Raw genomic sequence first — 18079 nt, forward strand, 5'->3', positions numbered from 1 at the left:
TGTTTTCTTCATAATGATATTTGTGTTTCTGATCTTTTGCACAAGTTTAGACACGGGCTTTGTTTCTCCCAAACAATAGATGGAGACAGAACTCCTTCCTACTGTATGAGATGCATGTAAGAAATTTGTTTAGAATAGCATGGGTATAAAACTTGCACACGGTCAAGTCATTGACTTATGATTGTTTCAAAAATGGAATTAAAAAAAAACTTCTGAAGAAAAGAAATTTCCCCCTATTTGTTCCTTTTCATTGGTCAAACATTGTTCGTTTTCTATAGTTTTGCATTATATTGCAATAGTCAGGGATGTTTAACTGAGGGCCAGGAAGCAGGTACTCATGTAGGTCTTAAAAAGTGGCTGTTCTTATGTCAGAAATATAATAATGTTTAAAAGTTGATCATTTTTTTCCCATTAGCTCATATTTAAAGCAAAATAAATTTGAGGTTAAAATAACCTTTACATTCTTGACAACTGGAAGATATATTTAATTGTTCTGACATTAACATCACGATAACCCTTCCTAGACTTTGATATATTGCCACTATACATCTCTGGCACCACTATATTCTTTTAAGTACCATAACAAAGTGATGAATAAAATAGTTTGGTAGGACAAAAACCCCAAATGAAGGTTGGCCTCTTGTGTGCTCTTAAGAGGGTAGCCTCGCTTACAGCTTTGCTGCCTGGCTAGAGCCCTGAGAGATTGAGTTCTTTGGTCTGTTCAAACATCTATGGATGCTCAATGGAGAGTGAGCTGGCGAATGCCCCAAGATTATCCTCTTTTGCTGGCAAATGGAATCAGCAGGTTTCCAGGTCTTTCTGATGTGTATCTCTTCGGTTGTCCAGCTTGCAACATGTGGCCCCCAGATAAAAAGCTCTTTCTCATTACCCCCCCTGAATAGTTGCTATTTGGGAAGGTAGGTCTGTGCCAGGGAGCTTGATACAAACTCAATGAAACGTAAAGTCATAAGACTTTTGCAAATGCAAAAAGAGTTACAGTTCGTGGACACTAACATACCATCGCTCATAAACAATAATAAAGTAAATTGAAACTTCTGTGCAGTGGATTATGGAGAAAACAAATGGCTCCTCTCTTCACTGAAGGGAATTAGTTACGGTTTTTTAATCAATTTGAATTAAAATTTTGTTACTAATTAGTCCTGTCTATAATTAAGGTTAAGTATAAGTAGTACAAGTGCAGCATAATCAAATCAGTTATGAAGCCTTGAAATGATCAGCTTTAAGGAGCAAGACATGTTATGGAAGTGTTGCAATATAATACACTAAATAGTAGAAAGAGCAAGTAGAGGAAAAGGCAAGAATTTTATAGTCTTTCCACTGGAATAAAGATCACTTGAAGGACAGCCACGAGCACACAGTTCATGCATTACTGACTTGTGAGAACATAAGAATGGCCATACTGGGTCAGACCAATTGTCCATCTCGACCAGTATCCTGTCTTCCGACAATGGCCATTGCTAGGTGCTTCAGAGGGAATGAATAGAACAGGTAATCATCAAGTGATCCATCCTGTCGCCCATTCCCAGCTTCTGGCAAAACCGAGGCTAGGGATACCATCCCTGCTAACCTGGCTAATAGCCATCGATGGACCTATCCTCCATGAATTTATATCGTTCTTTTTTTAACCCTGTTATAGTCTTGGCCTTCACAACATCATCTGGCGAGGAGCTCTACAGATTGACTGTGTGCTGTGTGAAGGAATATTTTCTTTTTTGTTTGTTTGAAACCTGCTGCCTATTAATTTCATTTGGTGACCCCTAGTTCTTGTGTTTATGAGAAGGAGTAAATAACACTTCCTTATTTACTTTCTCCACACCAGTCATGATTTTATAGACCTCTATAATATCTCTCTTCCTCCCCCCCCCCCCCCCCTGTCGTCTCTTTTCCAAGCTGAAAAGTCCCAGTCTTTTTAACCTTTCCTCTTATGGCAGCCATTCCATACCCCTAATCATTTTTGTTGCCCTTTTCTGAACCTTTTCCAATTCCAATGTATCTTTTTTGAGATGGGGTCACCACATCTGCATGCAGTATTCAAGATGTGGGCATACCACGGAGTTATATAGAGACAATATGATATTTTCTGTCTAATTATCTATCCCTTTCTTAATGATTCCCAATATTCTGTTCGCTTTTTTGACTGCCGCTGCACGTTGAGTGGATGTTTTCAGAGAACTATCCACAGTGACTCCAAGATCTCTTTCAGCCTATTTATACCCCATCGTTTTATATGTATAGTTGGAATGGCAGTAATTCTGGCCACCTTTTTCTCATAGGCATCCTATCATGACCTTTTTGACATGAAGCTATGAAACGACATACATACAATCTACGTTCAATTGTCAATTAAAAAAATCCCACCCCATCCCTCTCAAGGGGATCAGGGAACTGGGAATGGGTAGGCAGGAATCTTTCTGATAATTTCAAAATGTGCTTTCCTCTGCTAAACCCCTAATCTTTTCCCAGGAAAATCTAGAGAAAACCTATTACGCCTCTTACTCAGCTAGTAGCTGTGATATCCACTTAATTCACCTCTGTAGTCTACTTGTATGGCTACTTTTATTTTTGGGACAACCTTGAAGTAGGGGTTCAGCAGACTAGTATAGGAAGCTGCTATTCCCTGCTCACTTTTAGCACCTGCTTTAGACATAGGACTGTTGTCAAGTTCCTTTTCCTCAGGAGTAAGTGGTGCTGTTGTAGTACATTGATCATTCTTTTTCTTTCTCAGGAGAAAAAACAGCCATCTATATAAACTCTTCTTTCCTTCTATACGCTGCCCTCTATTTCGTCCTTCACCTGTGATTGGCCAAGGTCTGGGTACACACAGTTGCACTAGATTAACTGAAGATGTGATTTCAAAGCACTTTAGTTGAATCGGTGCAATTCTTTGTATGTACTCTGTTAGCTTGCTGCTCTACATTTTAGTTCTCAAAACCCATTGCATATTAAAAAGGTCTGAAAGCACCTTTCTGTCACAGTTCAGGGCAACTGAACCTGTAATCCCCCTCCGTGGTCCAGCATGGGCTACTCTTAAGTATCTGGCTCCCCAGCTGTCACCTCTCTTGGGTGGAAAGACATGTCTCTCTCCTTCCTGACCAGGATATTTTCTGCCTGTCTATGCTGTGAATTCCTTAGCAAGTCAGACTGCATAAACAGGCATGCTTTGCATTCTCCTCCGAAGCAATGAACAGCATAATTGCCCACAGTTAACCACACAGCTTTTTCTAAGCAAACACATTTATTCTTAAAGTGGAAGCATTACAGGGAAAACCTATTAAAAACAATAAAAGGACCTACATGCATGCTAGTAAGTTTACCAGAGATCACCCTTAAGTCCAACAGGGCTCTGGCAGGAGATCAGACCTTCAGATCCCACACTGGGGGGGGTTTCTGTGGTTAAAGTTCATAACATCTTTTGCTCAGAACAAGAACATCCATGAGTATGAGAGTTACTCCTTTATACAGATTAGGTCTTTGATCTGCAGAGACTGTGAATAGGTGATAAACCAGACAATGGTCCCCTCTTCAGGGTGAAGCGTCAAAAGGTCACAGTCTTGTGTCTAGGATACTGTACATTGTTTCAAATAATCCTTTTGAAACTCATAACACTTCCCAGGGTTTACAATAGTCATGTCTCCCCCCTAGATAAGTTGCATACAGTCCCATGATAATACATAAACATTTGCATTTTCAATTCAGTGAACTCTTAAACTTGATTCAAGAAGATTTAATTTAATTCAGTAAGGTTTGTCCAGGATATTACAGAAATTATACCATATCAATCACACGTTTAAACGTGAGTCTCAATTTGAGCATGACTGCTAAATTTCTGGTGAAAATGAATGACTGTTTTACAGTGGTGACAAAAAATAGAAGCAAGTATATTGAATAAATGAACGTAGGAGATATATGAAATGTATATTGATGGGTAGGATAAGACAGCACTTTGTCCCCCAAGTTGCCCTGTGAAAGATCTTACACTGAAGCAGTTAATTGCATGGATAATACATTTCTCCTATCCCATATTAAATACACAACAGCTCTTGAAACTCACCTTCCTTACCTGGATGATTAAATGTGCTAGACGATAATTGTGCTGTGACATTTTGAACTAGGAATCATAGAACAATAGAAATGTAGGGCTGGCAAGGACCTCAAAGTCATCAAGGCCAGCCCTCTGTGCTGAGGGAGAACAAAGTAAACCTAGACCATCCCTGACAGCTGTCTCTAACCTGTTCTTAAAAATTCCCAATGATGGGGCTTCCACAACCTCCCTTGGAAGCCTATTCCAGTGCTTAACTATCCTTATTTTAGAAAGCTTTTCCCAATGTCTAATATAAATCTCCCTTGCTGAAGATTAAATCCATTTCTTGTCCTGCCTCTAGAGGACATAGAGAACACTTGTTTACCATCCTCTTCCAAAATGTTAAGGGCTGTTATAAAGACTATCAGGTCCCACCTCTGTCTTCTTTTTTCAAGACTAAACATGCCCAATAGTTATAACTTTTCCTTATAGGTCACATTTTCTAAACCTTTTATCATTTTTGTTGCTCTTCTCTGAGCTGTCTTCAATTTGCCCACATCTTTCTGAAAGTGTGGCGCCCAGAATTGGACACAGTACTCCAGCTGAGGCCTCACCTGTTCTGAGTAGAGTCGGACAATTACCTCCCTTGTCTTACATACGACACTCCTGTTAAATACACCCCAGAATATTAGCCTTTGTTGCAACTGCATCGCATTGTTGACGCAATTTGTGATGCACGATAGCCCCCAGAGCCTTTTGAGCAGTACAACCATCTAACCAGTTACTCTGCATTTTGTAGTTATGCATTTGAGATTTTCCTTGTTACGTGAAGTACTTTGCACTTTTCTTTATTGAATTTCATCTTGTTGAATTTAGACAAATTCTCCAATTTGTCAAGGTCATTTTAAATTCTAGTTCTGTCCTCCATAGTGCTTGCAACCTCTCTCAGCTTCTTGTTATCCACAAATTTTATAAACTCCATTATCCAAGACATGAATGAAAATATTGAATAATACCAGACCCAAGATATGCCCTTCCAGTTTAACAGCAAACTATTGATAACTATACTTTGAGTACTGTCTTTCAACCAGTTGTGCACTCACCTCAGAGTAATTTCATCTAGACCACATTTCCCTAGTTTGCTTATGAGAATGTCATGTGGGACTATGTCAGAGTCCTTACTAAAATCAAGATATATCATCTACTGCTCTCCCTTCTCCCCCATCTACTAGGCCAGTAACTCTGTCAATGAAGGAAATTAGGTTGGCTTGGCATGATTTGTTCTTGACAAATCTATTCTGGCTATTACTTATAACCCTATTATCCTCTAGGTACTTGCAAATTGTTTAATTTTTTCCAGTATCTTTCCAGGTATCGATGTTAGGCTGACTGGTCTGTAATTCCCTGGGTCCTCTTTGTTATCCTTTTTAAAGATAGGTAGTCCGTTTGCCATTCTTCAGTCTTCTGGCACCTCACCTGTCTTCCTGGAGTTCTTGAAGATAATTACTAACAGTTCCAAGATTGCTTCAGCTAGTTCCTTAAGTACCTTAGGATGGCCCCTGCCAATTTGAATACATCTAATTTATCTAAATATTCTTGAACCTGTACTTTCCCTATTTTGGCTTATGCTCCTTCCCCTTGTGTTTAATATTAATTGTGTTGAGTATCTGGTAACCATTTCCCTTTTTAGTGAAGACAGAAGCAGAATGGACATTATACACCTCAACATAGGTACATACAATTGCTTGGGACAAATATGACACGCTCCTCAAGAGTGTGAATCCATATGAACAATTGGTTCAAACACCAGCAACCATATGTGGTTTTTTTTTTTTTTTTTTTTTCAAGAAATGAGCTTTGGGAATGTACTAAAATGTAGAGGGGTTTGTCTACATTTTATGTTCTGATAAGGTACCAGTTAAATCTGATTATGGCTCGTCCTTTAAATGTATCACTCATAGCATCTCTGCCATATTTTATAATTTCTACATAGAGTGATTTCATTATGTATCTGTCCAGGCAATTTCTCTCTTGCCAGTAATTTTTTAATTTCCTTAGGCTGGTAGAAAATAAGGGCTTGTTCACACTTGCAAATGTACTGAAATAGCTGTTCCGGAATAATTATTCCAGAGTAGTTATTTTGGTATAAGCCCCAGTTTACACACACACTCATATATGAGTGCCTTTTTAATTCATTTATTCCAGAATGAGTATTCACACAGAGGCTTAGACCAAAATAACTATTCCCGAAAATGTCCAAATGTAGACAACCCTGAAGATAAAGGAACATACTCTGTATCCAGCTTCCAGGAAGTTTCACGTCTACTCCAGCTGGAGCAAAGATGCATTATCATTCTGGGCTGATCTACACCGGAATTAATGATCATGTTTTAACACTTGTGAATGCATCAGAAAGTTCTAGTGTAGACAAGAACACAGTCATAATAATAATCATTTTAACTGGTCAAAGTTAACTGTAGTGTCCTTGTATATACTAGAGCTTTCATTTGTTAGTAAACACGTGTTAAAACAATTTTTAATTCAAATGTAGACATGCTTATGTACAGTACCTCACAAGAGTGTTATGAAGCTTACTTCACTAATGTTTGCCATGTGCTTTTGATATTTGGCACTATGGTGCTTTAACCCTTTGACCCAATCTGTAAGAATTTTAAGTGTTCAGCATCCGATTAGTGCTAAGTAGTTGTTTATAAGTATTCATAGGTAAGTGTCTTCCTTGGAATTTCATCGTGCTAAATATGAAGTGTGGGTGTCTTGGGGCAAGTTGGCATGCTTTGTATGGTTTTAGTTAAAGTACATTGAATGGTTGGTAGCCATACTACTAAGGCAGAAGAATATGCCTGGAAAGTGTTACGCTGTGTACTTTTACATGGCTACATGTGTTTGGGAGCTACCTTGGGACTTGCACATTTCAGGCTGTGCGCTTTTGAGAAAGCTGCAGAATCTTAGTACTAAAAAGAGATATTGAATAGTATATTAGGGGTTTGTGCTCCATCCCTCAGCATCTCATTCTTCATACTGCAGTCTCAGAGAAGGCTGCTTCATTTCCTTCTCAAAGAGTGAAGCAAGCATGGCTACTTCTGTAAGGGAGAAGATTAAATTGATATGTAAAATGGCCCAGAATAAAGGATTAAGTAAAAGAAAGTATACCTATGTGCACAAGGCTCTTGTCAAGGTTGGGGGCAAATGAGATTTTATTTGAATACCTGGAGTCTTGACAGCTAGCAGAGAAGCAATCCTATTCAAGACTGAACTGTAATTTTGTATAATTTTTGCTAGTGCACTGCTTCTTGGATTTTTAGCTCAGCAGTAAAGTCTGTTTCAAATACTATGTATTCTTAGCCAACAGTCTCTGTCAGTGCATATCAACTAGTGGCATTTGTATTTTGTGGCTGTATAACATATACACCTCTACCCCGATATAACGCTGTCCTCGGGAGCCAAAAAAATCTTACCACGTTATAGGTGAAACCGCATTGTATCGAACTTGCTTTGATCCGCCGGAGTGCACAGCCCCGCCCTCCCGGAGCACTGCTTTACCGCGTTATATCTGAATTCGTGTTATATCGGGTCACGTTATATCGGGGTAGAGGTGTAGTAGAATTATTTTGTGCTTTATATTTCAGTGATAGACGTTTGCTACAACCTGCTCAGGTATGTGACATTTTCAAAGGAGTTATATTGGTCATCTGCTACTTCATGATGCACTATGTTGACTACTCTATGATGTACCATCTGATAAGAGGACAGTCTGTCATAAAACTCTACATCATCTACAACATGCTGGAGGTAAGGGCATTGGCATCAAAAGGAAATGTCAAAGTATGCTTTCTTTCAGGATATCTAATACAACATATTGTTATGACTTTTGTACTTTGTACAGCTCTCCAATATAGTAAGTAGAAAGATGTTAAACCTCAAGGTGGACTTTAACGTATAGTAAAATAGACGTGGACATGAAAATATCTATGAGATGCTTCCATAAAAAAGGGTGCAACAACTTTGTTATACATCCTCTTTCATAAATCTGTTTCCTGTAATGCAGTCAGAGTTAATTAAAATAAATTTTAATTTAAAAAATGAGAAAGTGAGAAATAGAAAACGGAGAAGAGACTGAAACTTGAAATGCAAGAGTCAGAGATTATAATAGTTTGAAAAAATTAATATTTGAAATAGGAAGAGCTACTGAGAAGGTTTTGCCCACTAGTGGCAAAATCCTATGGAAGAACAAAGAAAAGGCAAAAGGTAGATGAAATTTAATTGTTTACATTTTCTTTTTTAAAATGTGCCTTTTAGTATGCTTAGGCTTGTCTACAAAAACCGAAATCAGTACTTTCAACCTCTCCCAATCCATACCATCAGAGAAAAGTCTGAGTGCATGGATAGAGTTTAGAGGAGTGTTAGAGAAACAGGCGAGGGAAGCAGAGAGAGAGAAGGTCTGTGAGGTAGGATAAAGGGAAGTCCTGTAAAAACTCAAAGTATTTGTGTAACGAGTTTCATGCACCACTGTGGCGCCTGCTGCTGGCTGTCTTGGGAATTAGCTCTGTGCCCTCTTCAGGTGGTGTCTCACCACCATCACTCCTGCTCTAGGATCCACGTCTCTCCAAGGACCGTGACATCCTCTTCAGTCACACAGCCCTCTGGCGGTGCCACACACCTTGCTACCCCCTTCCGGGGGACCTGCAGTCTGCTGTTCAGCCACTTCCATTAGTGGCTACTGCAGCGTATTGTCTGGCCACCTCCTCATGGCCCCAGCATCCTCTTTGCCTTTGCCTCAAGGACTCCTCCTGCAAACCCCAGCAGTCAGCCAGGAGCTGTTTCTCGCTCCCCCCCGGTCCCTGCTCGCAGCACTGCTCTGTCCTAGGTGCTGGCAGTTCTCTCAGCCCTCCAGAGGCACAGTCCTTCCTCCCTGGGCTCCCAGCAGAGAACTGCCCTCCTCTGCCCTGCAGCTCCCTTTTTATATGGGCCTGCTTGGCCCTGATTGGCTGCTCCTTTCAGCCCTTCTCTGATTGGCTGCCTCCTGCATAGCCTCCTTAGGGCTCTATTGACCCCTTAGAGCCCGGTGTGGGGCAGGCGCCCCATCACAATCTGGTTTTGCATTATTCATTATTATTATTCAAAGTTTTTGGACAACTGTGCTTTTACAACTGTGATTTTCTTATCACTAAAATGTAATGAACAATAGTAAATAACATTTAAGAAAATGTAATTGGATAAGGCTTGAGTCTGACCTTAGAGCTGCATATCTGTAGCATGTAAATAGCATAACGTGTTTAAGGGGCTACTACAGCCCCTGTTGTTCTTCCAGGATACTATAGTGTTCCTAATCGTCCTTGAATAATTAGTATGATACAGATGTCTAACAAACCTTTGAGGATTATTGAGATTGGGTTGTGGTTTGTCCAAAATCTGGAGATTTTAGTTCTAGACATGAGTTATTCCCTACTGCTGTTTGAAAATAATGAATGAGAAGCACATTTCATAACCACAATATTAATACACTTCCTGAAATAAGCGGTGTGTGAGAGCCACCTTGGATGTTTAGTTGTTAAGGCTTTCTTGCCTTGCAAGTGATTTTTTTTTTTTTTATTACTACTTTTAAATAATCTGGAAATCAAAATGCAAAATTCAGCACTCTGACATCAGGTGGACTGTGACATTCTAGGAGACATTCATCCACATACAGTTTCTTAATCTCTGACAGTATGAGTGATCATGATTTAGTAAGTAAATCCAAGTATGGTACAATTTATTAATGCTCAAAATAGTTCATTTCATTTCAGTTTAACTGTTTCAAAACACTGACCGAATACAGTGATGGCTACTTATTACGGTATTTTGCTCAGCGAAGCAGAAGGCGTGTGTCATCCCCCCACTGAGTTAACAGGGAGAGAGTTTGAGAGTGGCTTTACTTGAATCCAAGCAGAACCAATAGTGCACTTCCCTGCTCGAGAGCAAGGAAATAGTTTCTCCTGATCTGAATTCTGTGTTCTGATACTGCTCATAGCTACTGTAGTTAGCAAAGCAAACTCCCTTTAATTTCAGTGGAGAAGGATCCAACTAGAAAGTGTATTGGATTTCTTTGATCTGCCATGAATAACTTTTATGCCTGGCAGGGCAGGAAAAGTGATTTCTGCAGGCTTTTTACAAGCCTAAATCACAGCAGAAAACAGAGGGTCCTAGGTCCCACTCAGCATACTTGCTGGGAGCATGTTTCCATTTTACCCAAACACAGATCTGCCACTAGTAGTACACCTTTCAAGGTGCCTGTATAAGAATAGACACTTTTTAATTTTTTTTTAAAAAGCAATAACCAGACTTACATTTGTATCAAAATATACTTAACTCAAATTTCTCATTTTGAAATTTTAATTTGGAGAAATGATTAGTCTGACAAGGATGTTTACAATGATGTTTTCGGCTATCTCTGGGTCAGAGAAAATTGTCCTGCAAATGGATTTGATAGAAATAAAAAACTTCCAAATAATGTGCTGAATGCCGCCCCAATAACTAGGCTAAGGGGTGCATTCAGCCCAGTTGGCTTAAAATGACGCTTTTCTTTTTTTAGATTCAGACCCACCGGCTCCTGCTCCTTATGAAGCCCCAGCGTGTGTTATGCTGGTGACACAACATTCACCATGGAACTCTACTGGAGCCTGGAGCCGGCATATAGGGTTTAGGTAAGTCCACTTTAAAAAACCCCAACAATATTGCGTGGTGTTTCCTTGTTTTATAACCTAAGGGATATAAAATATTAAAATGTTAAAAGAAAAAAAACACCTTTTAAACCCCCCGCAATATTGTGCACAAAACCAAACTTACCTGACTCCTTAAGTATTCTATATTGGGTGCCACTTTACCAAAGTACATGATGGGGCATCACACGGAGCTGGAGCTAGGGGTTGTTGACCACCTTCACTGAGAAGTAAAAAGCCGAAAACAGTGCCATTGTAAATATCCTTTTGAATTAACCTAATTCTTTTTCTAATTTAAAATTTCAAGCTGCTAAATTTGAAATAACTCAGAGTAGGAGATTCTGTTATCATAATGCTGTGAGGGTAGCCAGTTAATACGAAATGCTACTCTTAAGTGTCTTCTTTGGGACATTCAGTATTTAACTGTACCGTTTGCTGTTTTGGTCAAATCTTCACCTTTAAGTTTTTTAGTGGTACTAAATAATGAATGTTAGCTTGAGAGTTTGTTGAACTTTTCTAATTTCTGTCAGAAGTTGTTCTTCAATAACTTTTTAAAATTTGAGTAACAACAGCTTAAAAAAAAAAAAAAAGCATTGAGCTCTGGCTGACTACATTGTTCTATGAAAAACCTTTTAGTTAATGTGGCAGGACTTGCTTGTATATCTTCTGTTCTACTCTGATATTACTGCTTATAGCCTTTACTTGTCTAAAGTTGTCATTTTTAGTTTACAAAAGAACAGCTGAATGAAGCATTAATCTTAATACATCTTATGACAATGTTTGTGTTTTATATCATGATCTTATTACTACAGTTTAATAAGGAATGGTAATATATTAGTGTTGTTGTATTTATCTGTTTACTTGGGTCAGACTCGTAAGAGATGGAAAATACTTATTAATTCATCCAGACATGCTCTATAAATATAGAATTGTTCTCTAAAGTACATCTTCCAGTGCTTTGTTCATTTTAATTTTAAATATTCCAGACTTGTATGTATGTGCTGAAGGAAGAGGTTCCATCACTTCTCTTCTGAACTGCCTTCCATTTGGCAGTATCTCCAGTTGCTGAGAACTAAATTTAATCACCTTGACCTTTCTTGCTGCTGTATTGAATAGCAAACTTGTGTAATTTGCTATACGTGATTATTCCTGTGTTCCTTTCAGAATTGTTGCTTTCTGGGTTCTCCCTCCCCCGTTGCATATATATTTTGGATTGCATTTCCTAAGATGTCTGCAGTTTTCCAAATCAGTTCTCATGTTATATTCTGCCCATTTTTCTAATCCCTCTAGATCCCTTTGTATCATTTTTCTGTCCTCTTTGGTATTTGTAATTCCTTTAAATATTATCTGAATTTGTGCCATTTATTCTGTGCTCGAGGGCATTAGTGAAGATGTTATACGAACAGACCAAATGCCAATCTTTGCAGTACCCCACTAGACATCTCCTCTCTCTTCCCCCAACTTGATACTTTGCTGTTTATCATTACCTTTTCCTTCATTCTTTTAAAATATTGGGGAAAAAATGAGATGCAAGCTGACTTTGTGGCATAATAGTGAACATGCTGTTTTGTGAAAGAAGTTTGAATTGCAATCTGACACTAACCACAGGCTGCCATAGCTGAAGTTTGTTGCCAGGGCCCAGGATTTCATGTCATAAGTACATAAGAACGGCCATACTGGGTCAGGTCCATCTAGCCCAGTATCTTAACTTCTGACTGTGGCCAGAGCAAGATGCTTCAGAGGGGATGAACAGAACAGGGCAATGTCGATCATCCATCCCTGGTCGTCCAGTCTCAGCTTCTGGCAATTGGAGGTTTAGGGACATCCAGAGCATGGGGTTGCATCTCTGACCACCTTGGCTAATAGCCATTGATGGACCTATCCTCTATGAACTTACCTAATTATTTTTGATCCAGTTATATGTTTGGCCTTCACAACATCCCATGGCAACATGTTCCACAGGTTGACTGTGCATTGTGTGGAGAAGTACTTCCTTTTGTTTTAAACATGCTGTGTATTAATTTCATTGGGTAACCACTGATTCTTGTGTTATGTGAAAGGGTAAATAACACTTCCTTATTCTCTTTCTCCACACCATTCATGATTTTACAGACCCCTATCATATCCCCCCTTAGTCATGTCTTTTCTAAACTGAATGTTCCCAGTCTTTTTAATCTCTCCTTGTATGGCAGTTGTTCCATACCCCCTAATAATTTTTGTTGCCTTTCTCTGTAACTTTTCCAATTCTGATCTATCTTTTTAGAGATGAGGCAATGAGAACTGCATGCAGTATTCAAGACGTGGGTGTACCATGGATTTATATAGTGGCATTATGATATTTTCTGTTTTATGTTTCCCTTTCCTAATGGTTCCTAATGTTCTGTTAGCTTTTTTGACTGCCATGATGTCTCCAAGATCTTTCTTGAGTGGTAACAGCTAATTTAGACCCCATCATTTTGTATTTATAGTTGGGATTATTTTTTCCAATGTGCATTACTTTGCACTTATCAAGTAGGTGTCCAGTGCCTGAGTAAGTCCTGCTCAAAGAGGGGTATGGTAGGGTTGAGTAGACCAGTTAGGAATATGAACAAGGCAACTGTAACATAGCATTAGGAAAGCTTTGCAGTGGAATGATGTGTCCAAAAAAGGAAAATTATATGAAAAAAATTGAGCCTCTAAGGCCCTTTTTGTGGGTTGAGCTTTAACTATTGCAAGGTATTTAAATGACTTATTTTAATAGGAGAAGCACTGTTTTAAAATATTAAAAGGTCTCTCTCTTTAGGTGGCCGATCGCCTGTTTTCCTCTTTTGGGCAAGATATTTTGGATGCCCTTTATTGGACAGCTACTGAACCTAAGGAGAGAAAAAGAGCTCATATAGGTGTGATTCCACACTTTTTCATGGCAGTGCTGTATGTCTGTATCCTTCCTTGCTTTTTGTCAGAATTAATTGCAACAATTTTCTTTAGCTTGTTGTACATTAGGTTAAAGAGTTTCTCAATAAATTGAAATAAGAATAATTTTAAAACAGAATTGTGTAAAATTATTTGAATATGTTTCTGAGCTTGCCTGAAATTACATATTCACATTCATTTTCAGAATAAGATTTACAGTACTTCATTTTTTAAAAGTGAATTGAAACGCTTTTAACGTGCCAAGATGTGAGTTAAGGGTTGTATTTCTCATGCAGCAATTGATGATCTTGCTAACACCAAAAGTGAAGCAAATGGAAACAAATGGACTATGAATGAATATTGATTGTGCTTACATTGAGTATTTTCTCACAAGAGGTTTTTAAAATAGCAATTTTACTATCTTCGGTACAGCATAATTGCCCTCCTAATTTGAAAATATTTGTCTGAAAAAATATAACTCTTTAACAATTATTTTTGCTTCCCTCCTCCAGCTCTAGGGTTTTTTTTCTATTTTGTCACTAGATTAAATACATTCATATATTGTATTTCTCCTGATGTTGCCCCATGCAGCCTTGCAACACAGTGTTGTTCTTTAACTGTGGAGGTTGGCTTGAGGTGCCCGTCAGAGAAGCTTGTCTGTCAATCTTCTTTGACTTCCAAATTGGGTTATAGAAGCAAGAAACTTTATAAGGCGGAAATTCATATCTTCTTTATGGTAGTGTCTTCTAATGTCAATAAACAATGGGAATGGTTCTTATTTCTTTGTCATGTTAAGTAAATCAAGGCAGAAGATTTTCTTATTGCATGCAGATGGGTTCCTAGACTTTCGTTTGTTGATATATGATGAATTGGGAGAAGAGTCCAATAGATGTTTGTCTTTTCAAAAATAATTAAATGCAGTGTTGTCTGCCACTTAGCCATGCATTTTTCCCTATTGAATTCTATGGGCCCATTTGAATCTCCTGCTCAACTTCCAGAGAGGAAAGAATCATAGAGCCATAGAAATGAAGGGCTGGAAGGGACCTCGAGAAGTCTTCTAGTCCATTCCTCTGCACAGAGGCAGGACCACATATACCCAGACTGTCCCTGACAGGTGTTTGTCTAACCTGTTCTTAAAAACCTCTGGTGATGGAGGTTCCCCAACCAACCTTGGAAGCCTATTCAAGTGCTTAACTATCCTTATACTTAGAGAGCTTTTCCTGGAATGTTTCTTGGGGAGGGAAAGTAAGGGGAGAGCCCTCTCCTGCTTATTTTTCCTCATTGCTTTATTTATTAGACTTAAATTTATTACTGCTTCTGCTATTTCACTGGCCTGCTTTTGTGGCAGCTCTTCTGGTGACATTTTTTCTCTGTGACTGACAAGATGTGGTGTCCCTAACCTAGATCAACAAGAGGTACAGAAACCAGCAGCAGTAATGATAGATCCAGAATTACTACATGCCAGTTACAGTGTGCAATGCAGTTGTTACACACTCAGACTCCATCATCTCAAGTACTTTCAGGCTATATTAACATTTCTCTTACGTGATGACATTAGGCTCTTTCAAAACAGGAAACCTTGATGCAGCCTGGAACATGACCTGCAAAAGAATGATGTTTCTATCAGAGTAGAATGAGCTGCCTAGTAGAGGACTTCAGTGCCTTAACTTAATATTATGTGATTAATGTTGTAAAACGCTGTGGTATATTACAAGCATGCTGTGGAAATATAAGCAGTTCTGAAACTCACAGGTTTGAGTGTAAGAAATTGCTATAACTTAGAATCTTGTTACAGTGCTCATGTAAAAAGCATATCAACACAGTGATGAAATCCTGGCCCCATTGAAGTCCATGAGAATTTTACCTCCACAAGTAATATATAACTACTAATCTACTCCACTAATTAATTTTTCAGTGATGCATGAAATATTTTTGAATTTTCTATTAATTTTGAGGACAAAATAAGATCTTTGTCTGAATTTTTTTCAAAGTTTTGGATGATGCTAATATAATACAGAACAGAAATGTACTTTTCAAATGTCATTTTCTTTAACACTGCTATTTTCAGTCTTGCATGCTATTCTTATAATGGTCCAAGCAACAACACTTAACGTAGCCTTCAACTCCCACAACAAGTCACTGCTTACCATCATGATGTCTAATAATGTAAGTATGAAGTCAATTTGATTTTTACCTCAGAGTAATAAGCAAATACTTGTTCATCTCTTTCATTTACGAGCGACACAGTGCATTTTAGCATCATTGTTCCACAGGACAAATTTTTAATGCTTAGAGAGTAGTATAACTTCATAATTGTATATATACCCTCAGTTATCCTAAACATAGCATCTGAATAAATTAAGTGTTTGATCATCTTTGGCTTTCAATTAAAAAAAAAATTAACATTCCATAGCACATGAATAATCTGTAATGAAGCTAACTGTTTGTGTTTAAAATTACAGTTCGTTGAAATAAAAGGAAGTGTTTTCAAGAAGTTTGAGAAGAACAATCTTTTTCAAATGTCAAACAGTGGTATGTATATTTACATAGGTCAGAAAAATATTACTAATTCAAATTTGTTGTTATTTCAAGTATAGTCTTCCATTATGTTTATGGTATTGATACAACAGCTATTATCTTGAAGTAGCTGTTGAGCACTCTGCATTTCTGTTAACGTAGACCTGAATTCTAGATCACTTCATTACTGCTTTGTTTAATAGGACTAAACCAAGAATTCAGTTTTAGGAACATTGTATTTGCACAAATAACTATGTTTGCACTTTAGTACCTAAATATGCCAGGAATCTGTCTATGCATTGTCTGTCTACTTAAATACACTCCAAAATTCACACATTTAACCTATTCGAACACCATTTAAGATTATTGCCAAATTCCGAAACCACTGGTAGACCACAACATTATTAAATACCACTTAATATATGCCTTGTTAACAAGTATCCTGGCACCTCTGCTATGTTAGCGATCACTGGGGCTTATGTGCATATCACAATATCATGTTTTATTCTGATGAGCAAACAATGTAGTGAAATAAATGTATTTTGAGAGAGTATATTATGAAATCATGGTAGTTTTTAGAGCATGTCAGAAAGAACCGTAGATCTGCACGTTAGATAAAATTAAGACCACAAGAGGCTTAGGTCTTGTCTATGTGGTATGTTAGTCCGTGCTAGAGGGATGTAAGTTCTAGTGCACACTAGTATGTTGCTCACCAACTGACCTGTATGGACCCTGCTAACGCACACTAAAAGTTTCCTACTGGATGTTAATGTAGTCCTGTTTCAAACGCTCACTAGAATTTTTAGTGTAAGCCAGCAAGGTCAACTCAGGCCAGTTAGTACATGACATGCTAGTGTACACTAATTTACACCCCTCTAGTGCAAACTAACACACTGTATAGACAAGCCCTTAAAGAACACAAACTGTGCATCTGGTGTTCATGATTACGTTGCTGAATGTATTGAAATTTGGAAACTCTCTAGATTAGAAAGATTGTCCCGGGAAGAGAAGTCTCAACTATCCTTTGACTTAAGTACTTTTGTCATAATATTTCAGGTGGACAGTAGAAATTTTCATATTAATTTCAGTACCTAGTTAGGAAAAATATTTTTTTGATGCTTTGAGATATAGTATGATGTTGAAGTGGTGTTAAGGGGCTCTTTATTCCTGGTATCTCCTCATACAGGTGCAGTGCATTAACCTTAGAAAAAAGAATCTTTTGTTTATCAGTTCTTCATTACATGCATATGTGATACACAAGAGTTAAAATTAAAAATTATATATGAGTGCACAGATGCACACAATCACACATTAAATAAAAAGCTTTAATTTTCTCTTTGACACTCTCTCAACTTTTAAATGAAGAAGATACTTTCCTTTAAATCAGGCTTTAGTAAAGAAACTAAACCAATGATTAACTGTAAAACTTTATGTAAAATGGATAATTTGAAGTGTTCTAAGAGTTAGATTTTAGCAAACTGCTTCATCATTTGAATATGTGACTTGTGTATGTGAGACACTAAGATCACAGCTCTGTCACAATCTTCACTTCTGGAGGGGAACATGTCTAGTGCAGGTGACTGGGTTCTTAGGTCTGCCAATTACTTGCTTTTTGACTCTGAACAAGATTTGTGTCTGCTTCAGTGACTTTATCCCTCTGGAAAATCGGTGTGATACTACTTCAGTTAATGTTTGTTTTCATGGTATCTTTAAATTCTTGGATAAGAGGTGATACATGAGTAAACATAGTAGAATAATAAAACAATAAATTTAAATAATTCTCCTATTATATTAAACTTGTCTTTTTTATTAGAAGTCTGTGAAAGCCAAAAAATTGATACTCTTCAGCCATGTCGGAAGGAACTCTTATCCAGTGCTAGTGGTGATAATTTCTGGTGGCCAATTTTAAATA

The 18079-nt window shown here is 37.9% G+C and overlaps 1 protein-coding gene across 1 annotated transcript in view; it reads left to right on the top strand.

Moving 5' to 3' along the window:
- The window catches only part of TAPT1 (transmembrane anterior posterior transformation 1), a 92183-nt gene that overhangs the window by 38318 nt on the left and 35786 nt on the right, over positions 1-18079 (top strand). The window contains exons 4-7 of the mRNA XM_065404999.1: positions 7690-7852; positions 13541-13676; positions 15719-15816; positions 16113-16182. Of these exons, the coding sequence (XP_065261071.1) occupies positions 7690-7852; positions 13541-13676; positions 15719-15816; positions 16113-16182 (467 nt within the window). The remainder of the gene's footprint in view (positions 1-7689; positions 7853-13540; positions 13677-15718; positions 15817-16112; positions 16183-18079) is intronic.

Source organism: Emys orbicularis, chromosome 5 (genome assembly GCF_028017835.1).
Source record: "Emys orbicularis isolate rEmyOrb1 chromosome 5, rEmyOrb1.hap1, whole genome shotgun sequence".
NCBI lineage: Eukaryota > Metazoa > Chordata > Testudines > Emydidae > Emys > Emys orbicularis.